The sequence below is a fragment of the Salvia miltiorrhiza genome, chromosome 1 (assembly GCF_028751815.1).
Source record: "Salvia miltiorrhiza cultivar Shanhuang (shh) chromosome 1, IMPLAD_Smil_shh, whole genome shotgun sequence".
Taxonomy (NCBI): Eukaryota; Viridiplantae; Streptophyta; class Magnoliopsida; order Lamiales; family Lamiaceae; genus Salvia; species Salvia miltiorrhiza.
In genome coordinates, this window is record NC_080387.1 from 68,287,413 (window position 1) to 68,307,304 (window position 19,892).

Genomic DNA, 19,892 nt, shown 5'->3' on the forward strand with positions numbered 1-19,892 from the left:
TTTTATACATATATAGATTTCAATTGTGTATATTTTAATTTAATTTTGTGATTATTAATTAAGATTTATTTCAGTTAATGGGTAAATATCACTTTAAACCCCAAACTATTTCCGCACTATCAATTATATCTTAAATTGTCGAAAATAATTTTTTAAACCTTGAACTATCAATTTTGTATCAATTGTACCATTGGTTCATTTTTTTAGCTTCAAAAATTTGACGTGGCTCACCGAATACCACAGTGTATTTAGAATCATTATTTTTTTGACATATATATATATATATATACACGAGTTGCACAAAGTAATCCACAAAGTAATCCATCCACAATATATATATATAAGGGAGGGCTAAAATAAAAACATTTCTTAAAATATAAAATATATACAATTTTCAGCCCTTAGATCATCAAAATCTACGATTGATTCGTAACCCTGTTAGATGAATTCGTGGTCCTGAGTTCGAATCCCAAAGGTAGCAAAAAATTATTTTTCACAATTCATAAGCCTCTTGGATGAATTCATACGTGTTCTACATAAAATTTGTACATTGAAAAACGTTTTCATTTTTATTTTAAGAAGTGTTTTCATGGTATATATATATATATATATATAGGGTAGGGTTAATATAAAAACTCCTCTTAAGATGAAAACTAGGAACCAATTTAAAGCCATTGATTTAAATAAAATAGAGGGCTTAGATTAAACTACAGATGCACAATTTCGATTGCATAGATGCACAGTTTCAATTGCATAGATGCACAATTTCGATTTGCTTGAGTATTTTGCATTGTTGGTTTCAATTGCATAAATTGCATATTTTTTAAGTGCACAGTAAAATATAATAGATGCACAGTTTCTTTTGTTGACTAAATCCTAACCATTAGATCTAATACTTAAAAGGTCAAGATTAGGTTCCTAGTTCTCATTTTAACAGAGGTTTTTATTAGAACCTCTTCCTATATATATATATATAGGAGAGGGCTAAAATAAGTATACTTCTTAAGATATAAAATAAGAATCATTTTTAGCCTTGAATCATCAAAATCTACTGTTGATTTGTAACACTGATGGACGTAATATATATTATCAATTCCAGTACACATACAAATCAAGAATAAATAAAATAATTACAAATCCAATCTACTATCATACTAAAAAAATAAACGTACAAGTTGTCTTATCTCAAACACAAATTTCAATCAAATTTTACCCCAAATTTGCAACAAGAACACATTAATATTTCGAAATTTATTAACAAACCTCACTCCTTTTTGTAATAATAAAAGTAGTAGTTAATTACCATTATTAAGAGCGCTAATACTCTGCAGCACAAGTTGTCTAGTCCAGTTCAAATTCCCGCTGTAGTCAACAGCTTTGTCTCGTAAATTCTGAATTCTCTTATTGATGTTCGCAACCGTTTCCGACATAGAATCGATCTCAAACTGCAACCGGCGAGACAATACATAAATGTTGCTCAGATCTTTCATGGTGATTCTTGCGCCAATTATCATAACGCCGATAATCTGCTTCTGCTTCTTCACCCCGCTCTCACGCTTCCTCATAAGCGAATTGATCCATTTCCCGAGCGCGACTAACAGGATGGAGACCGCCGCCGCCGTCGCAGCCGCCGGCTTATTGGTATTGGCATTGACGGCGGCTACCGTCGCGGCGATCGCGGCTGCAGCAGTAAATAAGACGGCGGATACCTTCTTCCAGGTATTGATGCGATCGAGCTTCTCATTGAAGCTGTCGTCCAAGGATCGCAGCGTCACTCGCATCATCAGCTGCTGCCTATAAAAACACGATAAATCGTGGAAAAAATCGTCATCACTTACTTCCAAACTCGATGGAGAGTTATTTGTAGGGTTGAGACGTTGTCGGAGTGTTGCGCAGAACTCCGGCGTTTTGAGTGTGTCGGCATAGTAGTTGCCGAAAAACTCCAATAATTTTTCATTATTGGTAAGGTTTTTTGGCAGATCCTGAAACGCCATAACAAATTTTTGATTGGTTTGGAGCTGCTGCTCATACGAATTTACCTCAATGGCGTAAGAGGCGGCGCAACTTTTAGCAGCGCTCGTGTTCATATGGATATAAATGAAAATTTAACTTTGATAAGAGTTTCTGCGTGAAGGTGAAAATGAGAGCATGAGCAAAATTATACTCCAGTTGGCATTAATATAGAATTTGAGTTTGAGGTGGCAGCGGGTGAGACTGACTGGCTGTCCAAACACTGAGGGGGCAAAAGAGGGGAATGGATCCCCTGCTGTGCACAACATGGTGCTGTGCATAAACACAAGAAGAAAATAAATACATAACTTAAAAAAAATACAAAAAAGAAAAATACTATATCACCCATTTACCTTGTTTTTGTGCACAGCAGGGGATCCGTTCCCGGCAAAAGAGCAAGCACATTGGATCCTCTGTTCCACTATTTTATGTATACCACCGTATACCACTTCAATTTATTATAATTTTTAATTATATTTTCTTTAATTTTAATTTATTATGCTTTAATATTATAAAAATAGGAGTAATTAACAACGATTAACTCATCCAATTAGGATTTATAATTATTTTTTTTATATTTATTTAAATTAATAATTGATTATTTGGGTTCATTAATTCAAAGTTAGGGTATATAATTTTTTAAAACTTTAATTTCTAGTTATAAATATTAATTAGAGTTCATCATATAATAATATTTTTTTATTTTTATAAAAAATAATTATATAATAAATAAATTAAGAATGGTACAATAACCAATCCAGGGATCTCATAATACAATTATATTAAAATAATTAAATTAGCTCAAAACGACCTACATCCATCAGATATAAAAATTAAGGAACGATAATTACAGTATATCAATAGCTTCGACCGTTGATTAATTTCTAAATGACATTCACGCAATGTGTGACATGATAGATCACATGGCACAATATTAAAACTACGTGCCAAATTATCTATACTAATAAAAAAAGTATGTTGGGCACAAATGTAGATCAAATACTACAAAAATATACTCCCTCCGTCCCATTTGTATTGGCCCCTTACTTTTGGGCACGGAGATTAAAAAACCTTTGTTTATGAGTTAAGTAGGTGGAGTGTTTTACTTTTGCCCACGTAGGAGCCCTTATCTTTGCTATTTTAAGAAAGGAGCCAATATGGGACAACCCAAAATGGCAAGGGGGCCAATACAAATGGAACGGAAGGAGTATTAATTAATTACATTATCTTATCCAAATCTATTTGATTTATATCTGAAACTCTTTTTAGAATCCTGAAAAAAGAAAAAAATCATAAAAAAATAAAATAATAATAATTCACTATTATATAAATAAATAAAAGGGTACATATAAACATATAAATGTTATCATACCTTGATATGTGTATGTTTGAAAAATTAGTATAAATGCTAGATTTTTTTAAAAAAATACAGTAAAATATTTAATTAATTTAGAGAGATATAAATATATTGACAAATTCATAATTTTTTAATTTATAGAGTGTTTTCTTGATTTCATAAAATATAATTTTAAATCAAGTTATAATGTGTAAAAATAAATAAGATGTAATATTTAAATTAAATAAAAATACATGTATTTATCAATTCATCGTGGGTGAGATCCTAATGATGATTAAGTTGAAGATGATTTAACAATAATTTATATTTTAACAAGTTTACCAAAGGATTCGTAATTGTAATATTTTAACAATTATTAATTTATAATTTGAAAGGAGTTCTCTAAAAAATATTATTTTATTAAATTTGAAGATTTTTTGAATGGGCACAAGTTGGGACGACCGAAAAAATTTATTAGTTTATAAAATTTATTAATTTATTGAGTATTATTTTAAAGAGATTTCACTATAGTTATAGAATCAAATAGATCAAATTATAGTAATATCTATATTTTTTGTTTTTATCAAATAAAATAATATTGATTACGCGTACAACGTACGCTCTTTCTGCTAGTATAATCAAAACAATGTTTTGATTAGGATTAATCATTTTTAAAATGCACGAACTTTGCCGAGAATTTTAATTTTGGACACTAATATTTCAAAATTTATGAACTTAACTTTTATTTGAATTTTCTCACAATTCTCAAATCATCAAACTGAGTCAACTGACACGGCCATAAATTAATGTTAAGTTTTATCTTATTGATTTTTTAATTTTTTTTTATGAGAGTGAAAGATGAGATTGATGAAATGGATAATTTTAATGTTTAAAAAAAAACTATGGAAACGTATTATTTTGGTTATAGGATTTGTCACATAAAGTTTTAAATTTGCCGTGAGAAATGTGAGAAAATCTAAAGAAAAGATAAATCAATAAATTTTAACATATCAATTTTGCAGCTTCAACTCTACTTGATACTATGCAGAATTAATTTATGTTTTTATGTTGCAAGTCACTCACGACGGAGGAGAAGAAGCACTTTTGGCTTGAAAACTCGACTACATACTCCATTCTTGGCACTAACTTCTAATTGTTGGAAATTAATGGACTAGCAAATGTGTTTACAAAAAACAAAAAACAAATAAAATGGTGGTGTTCGACTTGAAAAAATCGAGAAAATAAATTGAAGATTTGAGAAATAATGTACAAAGTTGATTATTTGGATTAAAAAATATAGTGTCGTATATATGGAAAACTGTAAACCCACGTTGTAAGAATAAGGATCATCTAAGCACTTCATAAATGTTATCACAACATAATAGGATAACCCACGTTAACGTTAGCCGATTAGATCAGACAAAGATTTCCAGATGCATTAACTAAGGTGGGTTCTGCTTGGGCTTGGGCTATTCTGATATTGGATTGGTTTGGGCTACGCATTGAAAACAAGTCTAATTAAAGCCCAAAAGTCCGTTTTTAATCTAATACTAATGGACCAATGGTTAAATGTGAGACTTAATTATACCGTCATCTTCAATTTAAATAAGGTTTAATAAAAACTTTATTAAACGTCATAAGAGAGAGTGATGATCAAATAATTTTTTTTTCTTCCAGTTATATATATGTAAATACTAATTTAGATCATTGATTACGGTTTTCATCAAAAGATGCGTTCTTAATGTGCATATGAAATGCATAATTGTAAACGAGACTTTTTAAAAAAAATCAAAATATATAAATACATAAAAAAGTCTTAAAATGACGTTGTGGATCGTATATCTTAAATTTCACGCAATTAATTTTAGAAACAATAGGGCCGCATGACCCTATTGAACTTACAAACACAATTTTTAGCCCGTGATTAAAAAAAATTAAATTTTAATTATTTTTTAAGCGGTGTGACTAATATAACCCGTCGGATCCTGAGATCCAACCCCAACTCGGTTCAAAATTCACCCCTAAGATCCCAGCTTCCCTCATCTCTTTCTCTCTCTCTCTCTTCCGCGTCAATGAAGAGCAGAAATGGATAGAGTACCGTTGTGATTCCAACTCCGGTGGCATGCTTCCCTCCTCTCTCTCTCTCTCTTCCGCGTCGATGAAAAGCAGAAATCGGTAGAGTACCATAGTGATTCCAATTCCGCAGTCGTGTTTCCCTTCTCTCTCTCTCTCTCTCTCTCTCTCTCTCGCCGCTTTCGACGAATTTGCAGTGATCCGGCGAGTTTTGGTACGAGATTTTGTTTATTTTTTGTTTCATGTGTTTTATCTTCTTCACATCACGATTTTTTCATTCTATTTCTGTTGTTTCTGTATTTGTGTTCTGCACATATGACACTTATGGCACTATTAGTATCATAAGTGCCAAAAGGACAATTTTAAACACTTTCTGTAGGGTTTAAATTATTCATTTAGGGTTTAGATGATTCATTTAGGGTTTTTTGTTTGTTTGTTTGTTTCATGTGCTTCATCTTCTTCACATCATGATTTCTTAATTCTATTGTTGTTGTTTCTGTATTTGTGCTGCATGTATGACACTAATAGTGTAGTGCCAAGAGGACTATTTTACTTGGTTTTATTTTGGATTTCCGTTGGCACTTATGGCACTATTAGTGCTAAAAATAGTTACTTTGTTTTATTTTGAATTTTCGTTGGTACTATTAGTGCCATAAGTGCCAAGATTTTACTTTGGTTTTATTTTGGATTTCCCTTTGCACTTATGGCACTAATAGTTCCATAAGTACCTAATTCAACCCGGCATGCGACCCGCATACCTAATCCTATCCGGTCCACCTAATTAAGGGTAAAAACGTCCAAAATCGTTAAAAAATGTCAAATTTTACGTTTTTTTCAATGAGTGATCATAAATTGTGTTTTATGCTTTATTTTGTTTATTTCAATAATTTCATGCAAACAAAAATGTGATGCATAAAATTCGACTGCCAATTGAACTTTAATTTTCTGCATCGGAAATCACTAACATGCTAAAATTGTTACGGCGCTTTCTGAAGATTTTATGGGGCTAAACAAGTGTAAGATTTTTTGCACTAGAACCATGAATAACGTATATTAGAAGACGAGCATTTTACAATACAATAAATATATGCAGCCACATTGTGGCCATCCACACACACTAGTATAATAAGGAAAATCTTGATTTATTTAAAATAAAAATAGGATTTAGTTATTTTACTATATTCTCTACATTGTACATATTTTTTAATAATTTTTTTGCATTTTTTATTTTTAATTTATTTTTTAATAAAAATAAAAAAGTTATCAAAAAATTACAAAAAAATAATTACAATGTAGAGAATATGATAAAATAACTAAATCTTATTTTTATTTTAAAAAATAAGTTAAATAAATTAAATTATTTTTTATTTAAGTAAATTGTGGGTGACCACAATGTAGCTGTTTAGCATTACTCTTTACTATATTAGGAATTGAATTCGTAAACGGAGGGAGTTTAGAAAGAAAATGAAAATGCCATGTATAAACACCATATCACAGATAAAGAACCAAAGAAATTTTGAAGATGGAGACTAATATTTGAACCAACATAACAGAAAATTAAATTTAATGAATGAAATCTGTCTTTAACATCCAAACATCCCTTGTCTAAAGATCAAATAAATAAATGATCCAACCATTCTTCACATTGTTCAATTGTTGGGATGTTTGATGATTCTTTGAAGAATTACAGTTCTAGCCCTGCGAATATCCCTGCTGCAATTATCAGCCTGCATTTCCAATTCCTCAATATTCTTCGTAAACACCACCAATTTCTTCCTCATCTCCTCTACACAGACCTTCACAGCATCTTCATCAATGGCGAAATCCGCCATTTTCAAGAGCGATTCGATCTCAATCTCCAACCTATCGACCAGCACTCGAATATTATCCAAATCTTTGATGGCAATGTAAGTGCCAACATTCATACAGTTGATGATCTCCTTCTGCCCCCTCACAGCATTTTGATAGTTCTTGAGCAGCGAATCCATCCACCTCCCCATCGACCCCAATGGGACGGAGGCGGCCGCTGCTAGGGCGGCCGCCACGGGTGGGGCAGCCATGGCAGCAGCCACCACTGAGCATATCAGCACAGCAGCAAAAGTGGCTGCAAAGATCACCGTGGACACCTTCCTCCACGCGTGGACGGACTTGAGCTTCTTGTCGAGCTTGTTCTTCCTCGACTGCAGCCTCTCCAGCATCACCATCTGCTGCCTGTAGACAGACTCGAAGATCTTGAAGAACTCCTCCGTGAAGGGATCCCCTGCTTCCTTGAAGTTCCTCAGCTCAAGCAGTGTCTTCGTATACCTCCCATCCCCCACCCCCTCCTCCTCCTCCTCCTCAAACTGCTGGAGTGCAATGTGGATCAGCAGCTGCCTGTCTCTAGCTGACTTGAGGCACTTCTCCAACGCAGTGCAGAAATCGAGGATCTTGAGGCTGTTCTCGAAGTACTCCTCCACGAACTCGAACAACTCCTGATTCTTCCAAATGTCCTTCTTGCAATCCAAGATCACCTTCACCACTTCCTGATTCATGTCGAGCAGGCAAGCCGTGACTTCTCGGAGGGAGTCAAACGACATTGCCTTGACCTCAACTCCAGCAGCTAGGGCACTGATCGCATTGTTCGTTCGGTAATGGAGGGCCGCATCGAAGGCTTGTACGTCAGCGTCAACCTTGCACGCCGCCTCATATGAGTGCAGCTCGGTTGCGAAGTGCAGATTGTTGATGTCGTTTGCAGCAGAGGTTTCTCCATGGCTCTTGCTCATGTGGCTCCCCATTTTCTCAAGAATCGTAATCTACAACACACAAAATCCAAGATTTGCTGAAAAACACACACACATACGCGCACAAACGGGAGATGGAGTGCTTCAATTATGTGAATAAACTATTAGGGATCGGATTAATCGATGCGAGAACTTCTTGAGAAGCATTTTATCAAACAGGTATGCGTCAATCAATTGCCAACAACAGAGAATCAATCAAGCTTGAACCGAAAAGAGAGAAAATCGTGGAAACTAACCAAAAGTAGAAAGAATCAAATTAATAAGCAAAGAAGTTACATACCTCATAGAAATTCAGCAACAAATTAAGCGCAGTTTCAAACCCTTGAAATGTGCAATCGCGCAGCAGATACCACTCCTATTACAGAAATTAAGTAGATCTATTCTCAACCCAATCAGGTTTTCCTTATCGTTTGTTTCGAGAAATCTATCTAAATGTGATGCGGCTGATGAAGAAGCTAAAAAGAGAAATAAATCGAAGACGGTTAAGAGAAAAAAATGGAGAGTATAGCTTGCACGCATAAGACTATATACGCAGAAATCGTAAAGAGATACGCGGGAAGCAATGAGAACCTTTTTCAGAAAGTAAAAGAGGTGGAAGAAGCGCCATTTATCTTGCAGCAACACAATTTCTCAATTTTATACGTAGTATAATGTAATTAGAGGGAGAGAGAGAAAGAGAAAAATACGAGAGTGTTGCAAAGCTGCAACGCGTAAAGGAACACGACTTTGAGAAGTTACGCCATAGCTGAAGATTCCGAAGAAAGACTGTGAGACTTTGTATGCAAGTGAGCGGAATTTACCACCGAAAATTAGAAGGTAATTTAAAGGAAAGAGATGATGTCACTGTTTATTTGGCAACTGAGTGTTGCAGAAGCTACACAATGTTTTTGAGTAGAATTAATATCTTTCGATTTTGTTTTATTTTTACTAACAAAGTATGTTAAAAGATGGTATGACAGTGTAGTTAAACATAAAATATTTGGCATTAGTGATTAACCAAACTAACAGTATGTCAATACACATATATTTCGATGAGTAAAATTTTGAAGTAGCCAAAATGAAGCATAAAATACAATTTATGACCACACATTGAAAAAACACAAAATTTGGCCATTTTTATTGATTTGGACGTTTTTACCCTTAATGAGGCGGATCGGGTAGGATCAGGCACGCGGGTCGCATGCCGGGTCGGGTTAGGCACTTATGGCACTCCAAGATTTTACTTTGGTTTTATTTTGAATTTCCGTTGGCACTTATGGCACTATTAGTGCCATAAGTGCCAAAATGACCATTTTACTTGGTTTTATTTTGGATTTCCGTTGGCACTTATGGCACTAATACAAACACAAAATAGTGCCATAAGTGTTATACGTGCAGCACAAATACAAACACAACAACATCATTTAAACCCTAAATGGAACATTTAAATCCTAAATGGATAATCTAAACCCTAAATGGAACATCTAAACCCCAAATGGATAATCTAAACCCTAAATGAAATATCTAAACCATAGGGGGAAGTGTGCACTTATGGCACTAATAGTGCCATAAGTGCCATACGTGCAGCACAGATCAGATCAGATCAGATCTGTCGATGGCTGAAATCGAAGGAGGCGAAGATCAGATCTGCCGATGGAGGAGGCAGCGCCGCAACGATCAGATCAGATCCACCGCCTAGTCTCTTCGTCGGCGCCTGCGAGAGAGAGATAGAGGAAGAGAGGACAATCAGAGAAAGGTTGCAGATACGTCGATCGCGGTGAGATAGAGGAGGAGAAGAGGATAATCGTCTCTCTAATCTCTTCGTCGGCGCCGGCGAGAGCGAGATACAGGTGGAGAGGAGAATTAGCTTCATTCACATCGTCGCAACTTATGAAACAGGCGGAGAGGAGAATTGGCCGGATGAAAGTTCACGTCGCAGGCGAGATAGAGAGAGAGAGAGAGAGGATGAAAGCTGAATCATGTGTATATGTTGCTGCATGGGTTAATCCCTAAATCTGGATCCGGGTCAAAGGAAGCTGTTGGATCTATTGGATTAAAGGGTAGATTAGGTAGAGCACATAAAAGATGGCCAAATATTAATATTTCAAATTTTGTGGACAAAATTTAAGTTTCAATCACCAATAGGGCCATCCGGCCCTATTGTTTCTATTTCGATTATATTTTATTATATTGAACACAATGTCTGTCGAATTATTGGAGAATCATTAAAATTATTATGTTGTACCTTATATATAATTCCAAGAGATGGTAAATAATGGATAGTATTTGAGAAAAATATTTTTTTCGTTTTACATTTTGCTCCAATTTATGATAAACTGTCAAATCGCAAGGAAATGCAATATAAGTTGATCAGATAAATATTTTGAAGATGATATATTTTCTTCAAATACTTCTCCAACTGAAACCACAAAAACTACTTAAAGTTCAACTAGAACAAAACTAAAACTTCGAGGTTCAGACCTGCGAACCGATATCAATCTTAATGGTAGTTGACTCGCAAACTTACAAACCAAGTCATTATAAGCTTGCGATCAATGTAACAAAAATAAATAAATAAATAAATACTATTTACTTATTGCTTTGTTCTTATAAGATATAAAATGATCGATTTTACCATATTCATTTACGTAATTTAAATTTACAGCTTATACAAAAAACTATCCTACGACGTTACATGAAGGGAGAAGTTAAATACTATGAATCATGGACACGCTATTCTGATTTATATAGCCAACCAAATAGGCTATCTATTAATGAGGATTTCTCGAGAGATTAAATTATAAATTTATAATGTTAGTCATTCTTCCTTTAAAATTAATTAAAGAACCACGAAAATTTGAAGATGGAAGGCATAACAAATATAGATTAGAGAATATAATCCGTCTGAAATCCAAAACCACTTGTCTTAAGATGAGTAAGTTTTTAATTATTGCGATTTTTATGATTCTTTGACAACCAGTACTTTTTGGTACAGCAAAAAAGAAGGAAAGTAAGATTTTAAAGTAATAAAGAAGAACAACAAACCCTAAATAAATCTCAGTTAGAAAGATTACCAAAACAAGTGAGGTGTGAAGTCTATCTTCTAATCACTAAGAAAATGTAGACAAGTCTCAGCAATTATCAGCTTCTCTTGCTTAAAATGTATCTGCGATCAGTGCCGCATACTACCATCTGCAATAAATGCTGCAACACCGCAACTACTATCTGATCGTACTACCTCATTTCAGTCGCAAAATCGAGCCTCGAGTGCATAATTCATCCCTCACCATCGAGCAAAATGGTCGCTACTTTGTGTACAGATACACCAAGGTGAAGACAAAGAAACCCGACATCTGTATAATTTATCAAGATCAAAGGATGATTATAAGAAAGGTGGAATTTACCATACAATTCATGGGTGGCACGACACACAAAGGAAATACTACTGTTATTATACTAGTCCAGAGGCTACAACTGCAGTGATATCAGAAAATATAATATTTTAGTGGGAAACCGAAAGAGCTAATATAGGGGGATAGAAAGGGAAGGAAGGACATGGAAAATAAATTTTCACAATTTTTTCAGGTAAGATAAGATTGCTTATTAGATCTTTCCTAATGTAATTAGAGTAGGAATTTGAATTAAAGAAAAAGAAAAAAGCATATTGTTTATGTATTACATCCTTCAAACACAAGGGAAGATCTCCCAAAATTCAAGAATTGAAAACATGAAACAACCAGAGAAAGCAAAAGCTTGTGCTGCAAGCAGTCAATAGAGACTTTGACATCAACAAGTAGATAGATGCAGAAAGATAGAGAGGAAGATACCATTGAAAACGATGCTCCATAATACGGAAGAGCAGCAGGTATGAATCTTTCATACTCATTATGTCTGAAAGGTCGAACTGGAATCTGTATATGTATGAAATCATTCAGAGAACTAGTTAGCAGAATTACTACATGCATAAAAAATTGGTTGTTGATAAAATACTAGGCATGTAACATGAAAGAGGTGCTCGATATTGAAAAATAAGCCAGTTAACTTCAAGAATAAACAAGAGAAAATTAGCACCAAGTAGGGTGAGACTTCTTGGATTTGCAGCATACTACTAGATGCAATTACTTAATACTGCTAGCAGAAAACTATTAATCAAATGGAGGTGCTGGCAAACTTTGTACAAAATATCAGCAAAAAAAAAAAAACAGCGAGTTTATATGTACATGGTCTCGAAAGTCTAACAGCAATTAAATTTAATGGTGAATCGGTGATTATGTGTGTTCAGCAAAAGTAACCAATAAAATTTCGAAATTCTTCATAAAATGTAACGCCTCACTTAAAAGCAACCTATTGCAGCTATCTAGTGATACCAGCATGTTCTTATGTCATCATATCACAAAACAGCCAAACCATTCACCATATCCTACTTTACATATGGAAAGACCAGAAGAAGAATCATAATTCATTATAAAGCCTGAGATTAGAATTGTAAATCTCAGAAGTGACGTTTGACTATAATTAAAATAAAGAAATTCACAGTAAGGAGAAAAAAAATCTTAATCAGAACAACTCATTGTGGAATGAATATAAATCAAGGGACACATGACCATGCTACAGAGAGGGAACTACCTGCTTTGATAGACTTAAGGTAGTATACCCGAGTCTCTGGTACTCAACCTTGAACTGGAAAACACCATAGACATCAGGAACCTTGAACGATGTAGAATAAAGGCCCTGTAGAAAATGACAATCGATAAATATATTGCACATGTTGCAAAGAAAAACATCACAACCAAGTTTTACAGACTACATTAGAATAGCACCTTCTCATTAGTTGACAGGTTTTTCAGAACATATGGGCTCATCATATAAAACTGAACCTGCAGATCATCAGCCACATATGGTTCCCACCTAGTACCAGACCACTCATATACTTCCACATAGTAATCCTTCAACAATTAAAGAGTCAGTCATCAGCTTAACTGAACCATTTCCTATGCACTAAATCCTGCAAAAGACTGTTACCAGGTCATCTTTGATTCTGTACATTGAAGGTTCATCAGTCTCACCAACTTTATTGTGTCTTACATTCACAGCCTGGAAAAATAAGAATCTCCGATGTCAAAATTAAGAAAAGGTATCCAATAACAGCACCGACACCAAACTGTAATATCAAACAAGTTAGTTGCTGCAGAGAAAGGGCAAACCTTCAGATGACCTCTTTCATGGAACACCCATTTGCTAAGTTCAACAAAAAATTGCTCATTCCCACTTTTCTCATGTCTGTCATAGAAGAGACAAAATTATCATCTTATCTTCAGATAATAAAGAAAATGATTCTTCACAAGTGAAAGACCTTACTAACAAATAACTATATCATAAAAATAATATTCCTGATAACAGTACTGACACCATGCATTCCCACTTCCCCAGACACCCCCCCGCCAAACCTCCCCCTCTTATGAGATTGCAGAATCACTTGCCATATAACTACAATCTACCCAATTTACTAAAGATCAAAATCATGCCAACTTCAGATACAGGATTGCAATCACTCACTTGGTAGTGCTTCCAGCTTTCTGTACTCCAGATCGGAAAAATCTGAATAAAAAAACAATTTTCAACAATTGTGTTACGGCATGTTAAGTGACTAGTTTAACCTACTAACCTGTCACTGAACATGCTGAGTGAGCCAGATATCAGAATCCGAGCATTATTTCTTGCCTGAAAAGGGAAAAAACTATAAATTTCCTGTAGGAAAATCAAATAATTCAAGGTGTCTTCAAACGATAATCCAAATTCACAAACCAGAAGATGAATCAAATATTTCACTGTGCACCAATTTTTTTTTCTTTTTTTGATAAATTACATAAATAAATAAAGAAATTTTAAAGACCGCGCGACAAAGAACTCGAACCCAGGACCTTAGGTCTTGGGCATTAACCTCCTACCACTAGGCCAACACACGCACACCACCAATTTTCTTTTTCTTTCTTCTATTAGGTACATATTTGCCTACCTCTTGCTGGCCGGTGAAGGAAACAAGTGCATCATGTCTAAACGAAGCATATCTCTCAAAAAAAAAGTATCAAAGAAGCATATGTACACAACATTAGCACAGTGTACTAAGAGTGAAGTTTCCACTGACTAGTTGTTTCCTTAATGGTGGTTGGATGTTCTAAAGGTGCACCAAAGATAGAAAACAAGTAGTATACTATAGCTGTGGGATGTTGGTTTCTTCAAATAAATTGATTATTCTATTAGAGAACAATTTGAATCTAATGACTTTCTAGAAATCAAGGCCAAACCCGTGTTTGGGAACATTTGGCATGTTATCGGGCAGGGCATTGATGAAATGGTATACCTGCACTACAGAAACCAAAGAGATTGCTGACCCAATCAAATTGGGAGGACTTGATAACTTGGATTTTGGATTCGCTGAATACGCTGCTGGTGAAGCAGAGAGAACTTTTAGCACCTGCAACCATAAAGGTGTGATATATCAAATTAGACAACATCTATATCCATAGATGCAGCTTTAATGCTTATCCAATGTAGAAAACTTACCAAGTTGCTTGCAGGATTTATCGAGTGACCAATTCCCTTAAAAAGCACGGGGGCCTGCAGTAGAATTGTTTGGGGGGGGGGGGGGGAAGAGAGAAACACATAAACACCAGTGGAATGTTTGGGTCTTCTAGGAGACACTTTTTGCAGAATATTAAAAAAAAATTAAACAAGTATTAATTAATAAGTCATATATTAGATTATATGAATAATTGATGCTTCTTTTTAGTGGGTGGTGGGGTAGGGAATTGTTCGGAGAAACATTCAAGATTCCTCTGGTTGAGAGACAATAACCCTCAAAGAATTTACTTTTTAAACACAAAAAGATTAAGGAAAAAATAACTTGCTTGAAGTTTGCTGGAAAAATGAATGAATATAACCAATATCAGACTATCAATCCTTAAAATGCCTATAAAACCCAAATTTAAAAAACAATAAGTCAGTACTTAGAAAAATGTAGAAAATGTAAGATATCCTTGGACAAAAAAGAGCCTCCAAGTCACCAATTAGACAGATGGATTTCCTTTCCCTTAATAAATCTGTATGAACCACGTTTTCCTTTTCTTAAATTTCTTGTCCTTCACAACTTGAAACTTTGTAAAAACTGTTGCCAAAAGAATCATTCAAAATGTGAAAAGTAAAACATAGTCCAGAAGAAAAGTTTAATGTATTTAGAACAAGAAAAAATATAGTAATAAAATTTCTAGACCTAGTACTACTCAAATCCATGAGGGCAGCTAGATACAGCTTCACCACAACAAGCAGAATGAAATTTATGGTGCTCAATGTTTTGTGGAATATATTTTGATGATGTCAGGTAGAAAGCTGTTGCAGTAGTTGCCCAGGTAACCCAGAGCAGATACAATAAGACAATACCTCTAGTTTCCTGCTCCCCAATATAACCTCAGAATGAATGAAATCATCACTGGCTATCAATGTATGATCCCCTTCTGTCTCTGAAACTGCATGGTTTGTGTGGTCAATTGCCATAGCTGCTGAGTCCTAGCATCCACACACAAATTTAACACATTGTCCCGGATGGTATATGAAATAATAATGCATCAATTTTCACATTATCTAAAATAAACAAAAAAAAATCGAAGAATCATTCTAAATAACAACAAAAACATAAAGAATATGCTACAGAACCAGAATGACGAAAAAATAACTCTTACCTCATCGAAATCAACCCCGCACTCCACAGCTATCTCTCTAATCAAGTCTGAAGCTGATTTATCGGCAGCCAGAATCAAATCATGACCAGAATCAACAAATTCTAGCAATGACGCAGCATCAACAGACCCACCAAACCCTAATTTTGCACCAAACAAAATGTAAATAACAATGACAAACCAATAGAAGCTAAACGAAACAAATATCTTGCACCTAATTAGAGTGCCCATCACATAAAACAATAACTCGTGAATTTCCATTTTTATACACGAATTCATAATTCAAGCACTTAAACGAGCAATTTAATTAGGACTTCCACATTAGCAATAGTGCAATTTGCTCACTCACGATCAACTGTCGGGGCGAAGAGAACAACAGCGTCGTACAAATACTGTCCATATCTCTGCAGAGCGAGCTTGGGATCATCAGCGAGCTTGAAATCGAGATCAAATCCTCTGGTCTCCAACGACTTGAAGAAGATGGAATGCGACGACTTAATCGCGAAGTCGTCGAGCAGGACCAGAACACGGCGATCCGTGGGCTTTTCTTCAGAGAATGCGGTGCATAGGATCGCGAATAGCGGAGCAGAAACCAGGAATAAACAGAGAGATCTTCTGATCATGGCGCTCGATCTCGAAAAGGGTTTTAGCTCTGGAGTTTCCGGAAATCACACACTTGTGTGAGAGTGTGTTGCACTTCGCCCTCCAACCCCATATTTTTTTTTTTTTTTTTAATACTAGTATTTGTAAACATGTGGAAATCGTCTTCAAAATTGAGAGAATTGGACGGTGAGGCACAGGAGAGAAGTCCTGGCCTTGGGTACTGACTTACCCAGATACTCCCTCCGTCCCAAACGAAATGTCCTACTTACTTATTTCTTTTCGGCACGGAGATTAAGAAATGTGGTCCCAAACGAAATGTCCTACTTATTTCTTTTCGGCACGGAGATTAAGAAATGTGTATAAAGTAGATAAAGTGGGTTGATGGAAATTATTTAAATATTAAGTATAGAGAGAGAGTGTATTGCCCAAAAAGGAAACATGATATTTCGTTTGGGACAGCCCAAAAAGAAAAACAGGACATTTCGTTTGGGACGGAGGGAGTACTAGATAAGTTACCAAAAGAAAACCTTACCGTATTCGGGCAAGAATGTGGTCCGTTGTCATAGATACAGGTTTTTTATCCTTCAAAATTGGTAAGTCTACACATTAATTTGGTGACTTGTATTAATAGGAAATAACGAAAATTTTCTATTAATTTCATTGTGGTGTTTTTATTTATTTAGTTCACTCACTGTATTATTAATTTAGTCATCGAAGTAACTCAATCAACTATTTATTTTAATTTTAATAACAAAATTTATTAACGAATTGACGTCATAAGTATTTACTCGTATTACACCTATCAAAGACAACGAATACTAATACTAATTATTAAAAATAATCAAAAAATACAACAAGCATATGAGGTCACACATCTCACGTTTTGTGAAGTCGATCTCCATGTATGCTTTCTTGTTAGTTTTGACTTTGTTGGTTATTATTGGAGGCATCACAAATGGGACTTCAAAAATCCAAATAAGAATCGCACGATAATTTGAAAATAGTAGGAGTTAAAATTCAAATAGTTCAAATAGGACCGCGCTAATGCAGCTAAATTTTAATCTCGCAAAATTATTTTTATGTAAAGTTCTTACGAATACGATAGTTGCACATGATCATATTTTACTACACATGATACAGCCAACCGTGGACACTAATCATAGACATGAAATGTGGGTACGACACGATCAAAATCACCGTGTGCAGCTATCATGGGCATATTAATCTATTATGGTGTGGCGTGTCCTGATTATAAACTTTCAATTTGTGGATATATTGATTCTGTATGTTATCATCATGGTGTTTTACTTCATCCGTCCCATTATAAATGTGTCAGTTTTCATAATAAGATGTCTCATTACAAATATCTTATTTATTTTTTGACAAATAATTAAGAGGCTAATTAAGTAATGGGCTCACCACTTATTATAACTCTATACATACTTTTACAAATCTCAATTTATTTATCTCTTTACTAATTCAATTTATCTACTAATTACACATTCTTTAATCCTCGTGCCCAAAAGTAATGAGACATTTCTAATGGGACGAAAGAGAATACGATTCTTTTATAGATCATTTAAACATTGATAACTACAAAATAACTTATACAAACACACTACATATAACCTTGCTCTGATTCATTAGCATATGACCTACTTCGTACACATGATGATATGCAATAGATATATTAAAAATTTAAAGATTACACGCAACATGTAATGAATTTTGTTAATTCAATAGATAATTTTGCTAACATATATTATAATGTTAGCAAATTATTGCTATTAGACATAAATAACACATAACTTGGTGATTTATATCAACAAATAGCACATAAATAAAGTTTTCTAATTCACACGGTAGACTCACCACCATGACCACGGTAGGTAGGCTCGACCACTGTGCACACGGTAATCTATTGTGTCGTATGGTTATGAACTTTATATTATTTAGTATCTTTACATAAATTTTATCGTGATGTCATTGTTCATGCGTGTCATATACCATAACACGTACTCGATTTCTTTTTGACCGCCCAAACTTTCTCTAATAAACTTTGCTAGGTTAGTATGACTAACTTTTCCCTCATCGATGTAGACAAGAAAATAAATATGTCGATCACTCCCAATAACCATACACGTTGCCACGATACATTAAACTATCAACAAAACAATCGAAACACGAATCTAGGGTATCCCTGCCCTGAACACGATCGCTGCACACGATGACTATGATCATGGCCACAAAATAATGCCCATGTTTCATGGCCACAATTGTTTCCATCGTGTGCAGTAAAACATGATCACATGCAACTATCATATTTATAAGAAACCAATGTAAAAATAATTTTACGAGATTAAATTTTACTTGCATACCTTTTGTATGAACTAAAAAAATAAAATTAACGTGGTCCTATTTGAACTTCAATCCTGTTACTTTCGAATTATCGTGAGATTTTTATAAGAATTTTTGAAGACTCTTTTATGAAAAATGTTTTGAGTAGATAAGATTTGATTTTTATTTTCAAATATTTTTATTTAGTTTTTTGGTTTATTTGGAAGAGATGATCAAAAAACATAAAAAAAAAAAAAAGATAACAGTAAATAAGTCAACATCAACAACTTTTTAGAGGGTACTTTAGTCTTTTTAATCAAAATGGTAATAACTTCTATTTTTATGATGATGACATATAACTTGTTAATTTTATGATTTGGTATTTAAACATTGATTATCACTTAAAGAAAAGTTATATACTAACAAGAAAATAAATAAATAAACTAAAAACTCCAATATATTTGTTAGATCCAACCATTAAACTGAAAAGGCGAGACTTATCAATGCTTTAGATTTTTTAGGGGAATATATAGATGTTTGTAGTTCTAAAATTGCATAAATTATCATAATTTCGCATGGTCAATATGCAATAATACTTCAAATGAAAATAGTTAGGCGAATTCATTATATCTTCCAACAAATATTAGAACTATTTTATTCATCCGACTTTCTAGAATAGTTAAATTTACTAGTTTGCATCAGGGATGCAAATTTTTGTTGATTTATTTTTTATGTAACACAATGCACTTACTTTGTATACAATGTAAATCTATAAATATAAAAGTTAAAAATAACAAAACACAAAATACTTAATAAAACGATATGGAGCAAAAACGTGGAAGATGTTGAAAATAAGTTTAAATATTTTTCCTCTAAAAAAAAGTTTAAATATTTTCCTTCTATAAGATGAATAGTCATTGACTAAGAGCATCCATAATGGTGAGCCCACCTTGACTCACAATTGTGGTCCCGTATCCCAACCACTATTGTACCCACACTTCACAATGGGAGAGCCCACTATTAAATAATATTTGTTGAATA

The 19,892-nt window shown here is 34.1% G+C and overlaps 3 protein-coding genes across 5 annotated transcripts; all 3 read right to left on the reverse strand.

Annotated features, from left to right (window-relative positions):
* Positions 1-1,295: 1,295 nt before the first annotated feature.
* LOC131012087 (UPF0496 protein At4g34320-like) lies at positions 1,296-2,087 on the reverse strand. Its single transcript, XM_057940005.1, has one exon. It carries the CDS (start codon positions 2,085-2,087, stop codon positions 1,296-1,298), a length of 792 nt encoding a protein of 263 aa, XP_057795988.1.
* Positions 2,088-6,954: 4,867 nt separating this feature from the next.
* On the reverse strand, positions 6,955-9,072 carry LOC131005396 (UPF0496 protein At4g34320-like). 2 transcript variants are annotated; one of them, XM_057932362.1, is made up of 3 exons: positions 8,886-9,072; positions 8,480-8,554; positions 6,955-8,211 (listed from the first exon to the last, which is right to left on the reverse strand). In XM_057932362.1, the coding sequence occupies exon 3, from the start codon at positions 8,191-8,193 to the stop codon at positions 7,069-7,071; it is 1,125 nt and encodes a 374-aa protein (XP_057788345.1). In that variant the 5' UTR covers positions 8,194-8,211; positions 8,480-8,554; positions 8,886-9,072; the 3' UTR covers positions 6,955-7,068. The 2 variants fall into 2 exon arrangements, with proteins under 2 accessions (XP_057788345.1, XP_057788346.1); XM_057932363.1 differs by having other exon boundaries at positions 8,770-8,995.
* A 2,027-nt stretch (positions 9,073-11,099) lies between these two features.
* Positions 11,100-16,745, reverse strand: LOC131005383 (dolichyl-diphosphooligosaccharide--protein glycosyltransferase 48 kDa subunit-like). 2 transcript variants are annotated; one of them, XM_057932335.1, is made up of 13 exons: positions 16,261-16,745; positions 15,915-16,051; positions 15,616-15,741; positions 14,743-14,796; positions 14,540-14,653; positions 13,844-13,899; positions 13,735-13,776; positions 13,383-13,458; positions 13,201-13,272; positions 12,999-13,124; positions 12,805-12,909; positions 12,006-12,089; positions 11,100-11,531 (listed from the first exon to the last, which is right to left on the reverse strand). In XM_057932335.1, the coding sequence occupies exons 1-13, from the start codon at positions 16,532-16,534 to the stop codon at positions 11,484-11,486; spliced, it is 1,314 nt and encodes a 437-aa protein (XP_057788318.1). In that variant the 5' UTR covers positions 16,535-16,745; the 3' UTR covers positions 11,100-11,483. The 2 variants fall into 2 exon arrangements, with proteins under 2 accessions (XP_057788318.1, XP_057788317.1); XM_057932334.1 differs by having other exon boundaries at positions 11,100-12,089.
* Between the last annotated feature and the right edge of the window lie 3,147 nt (positions 16,746-19,892).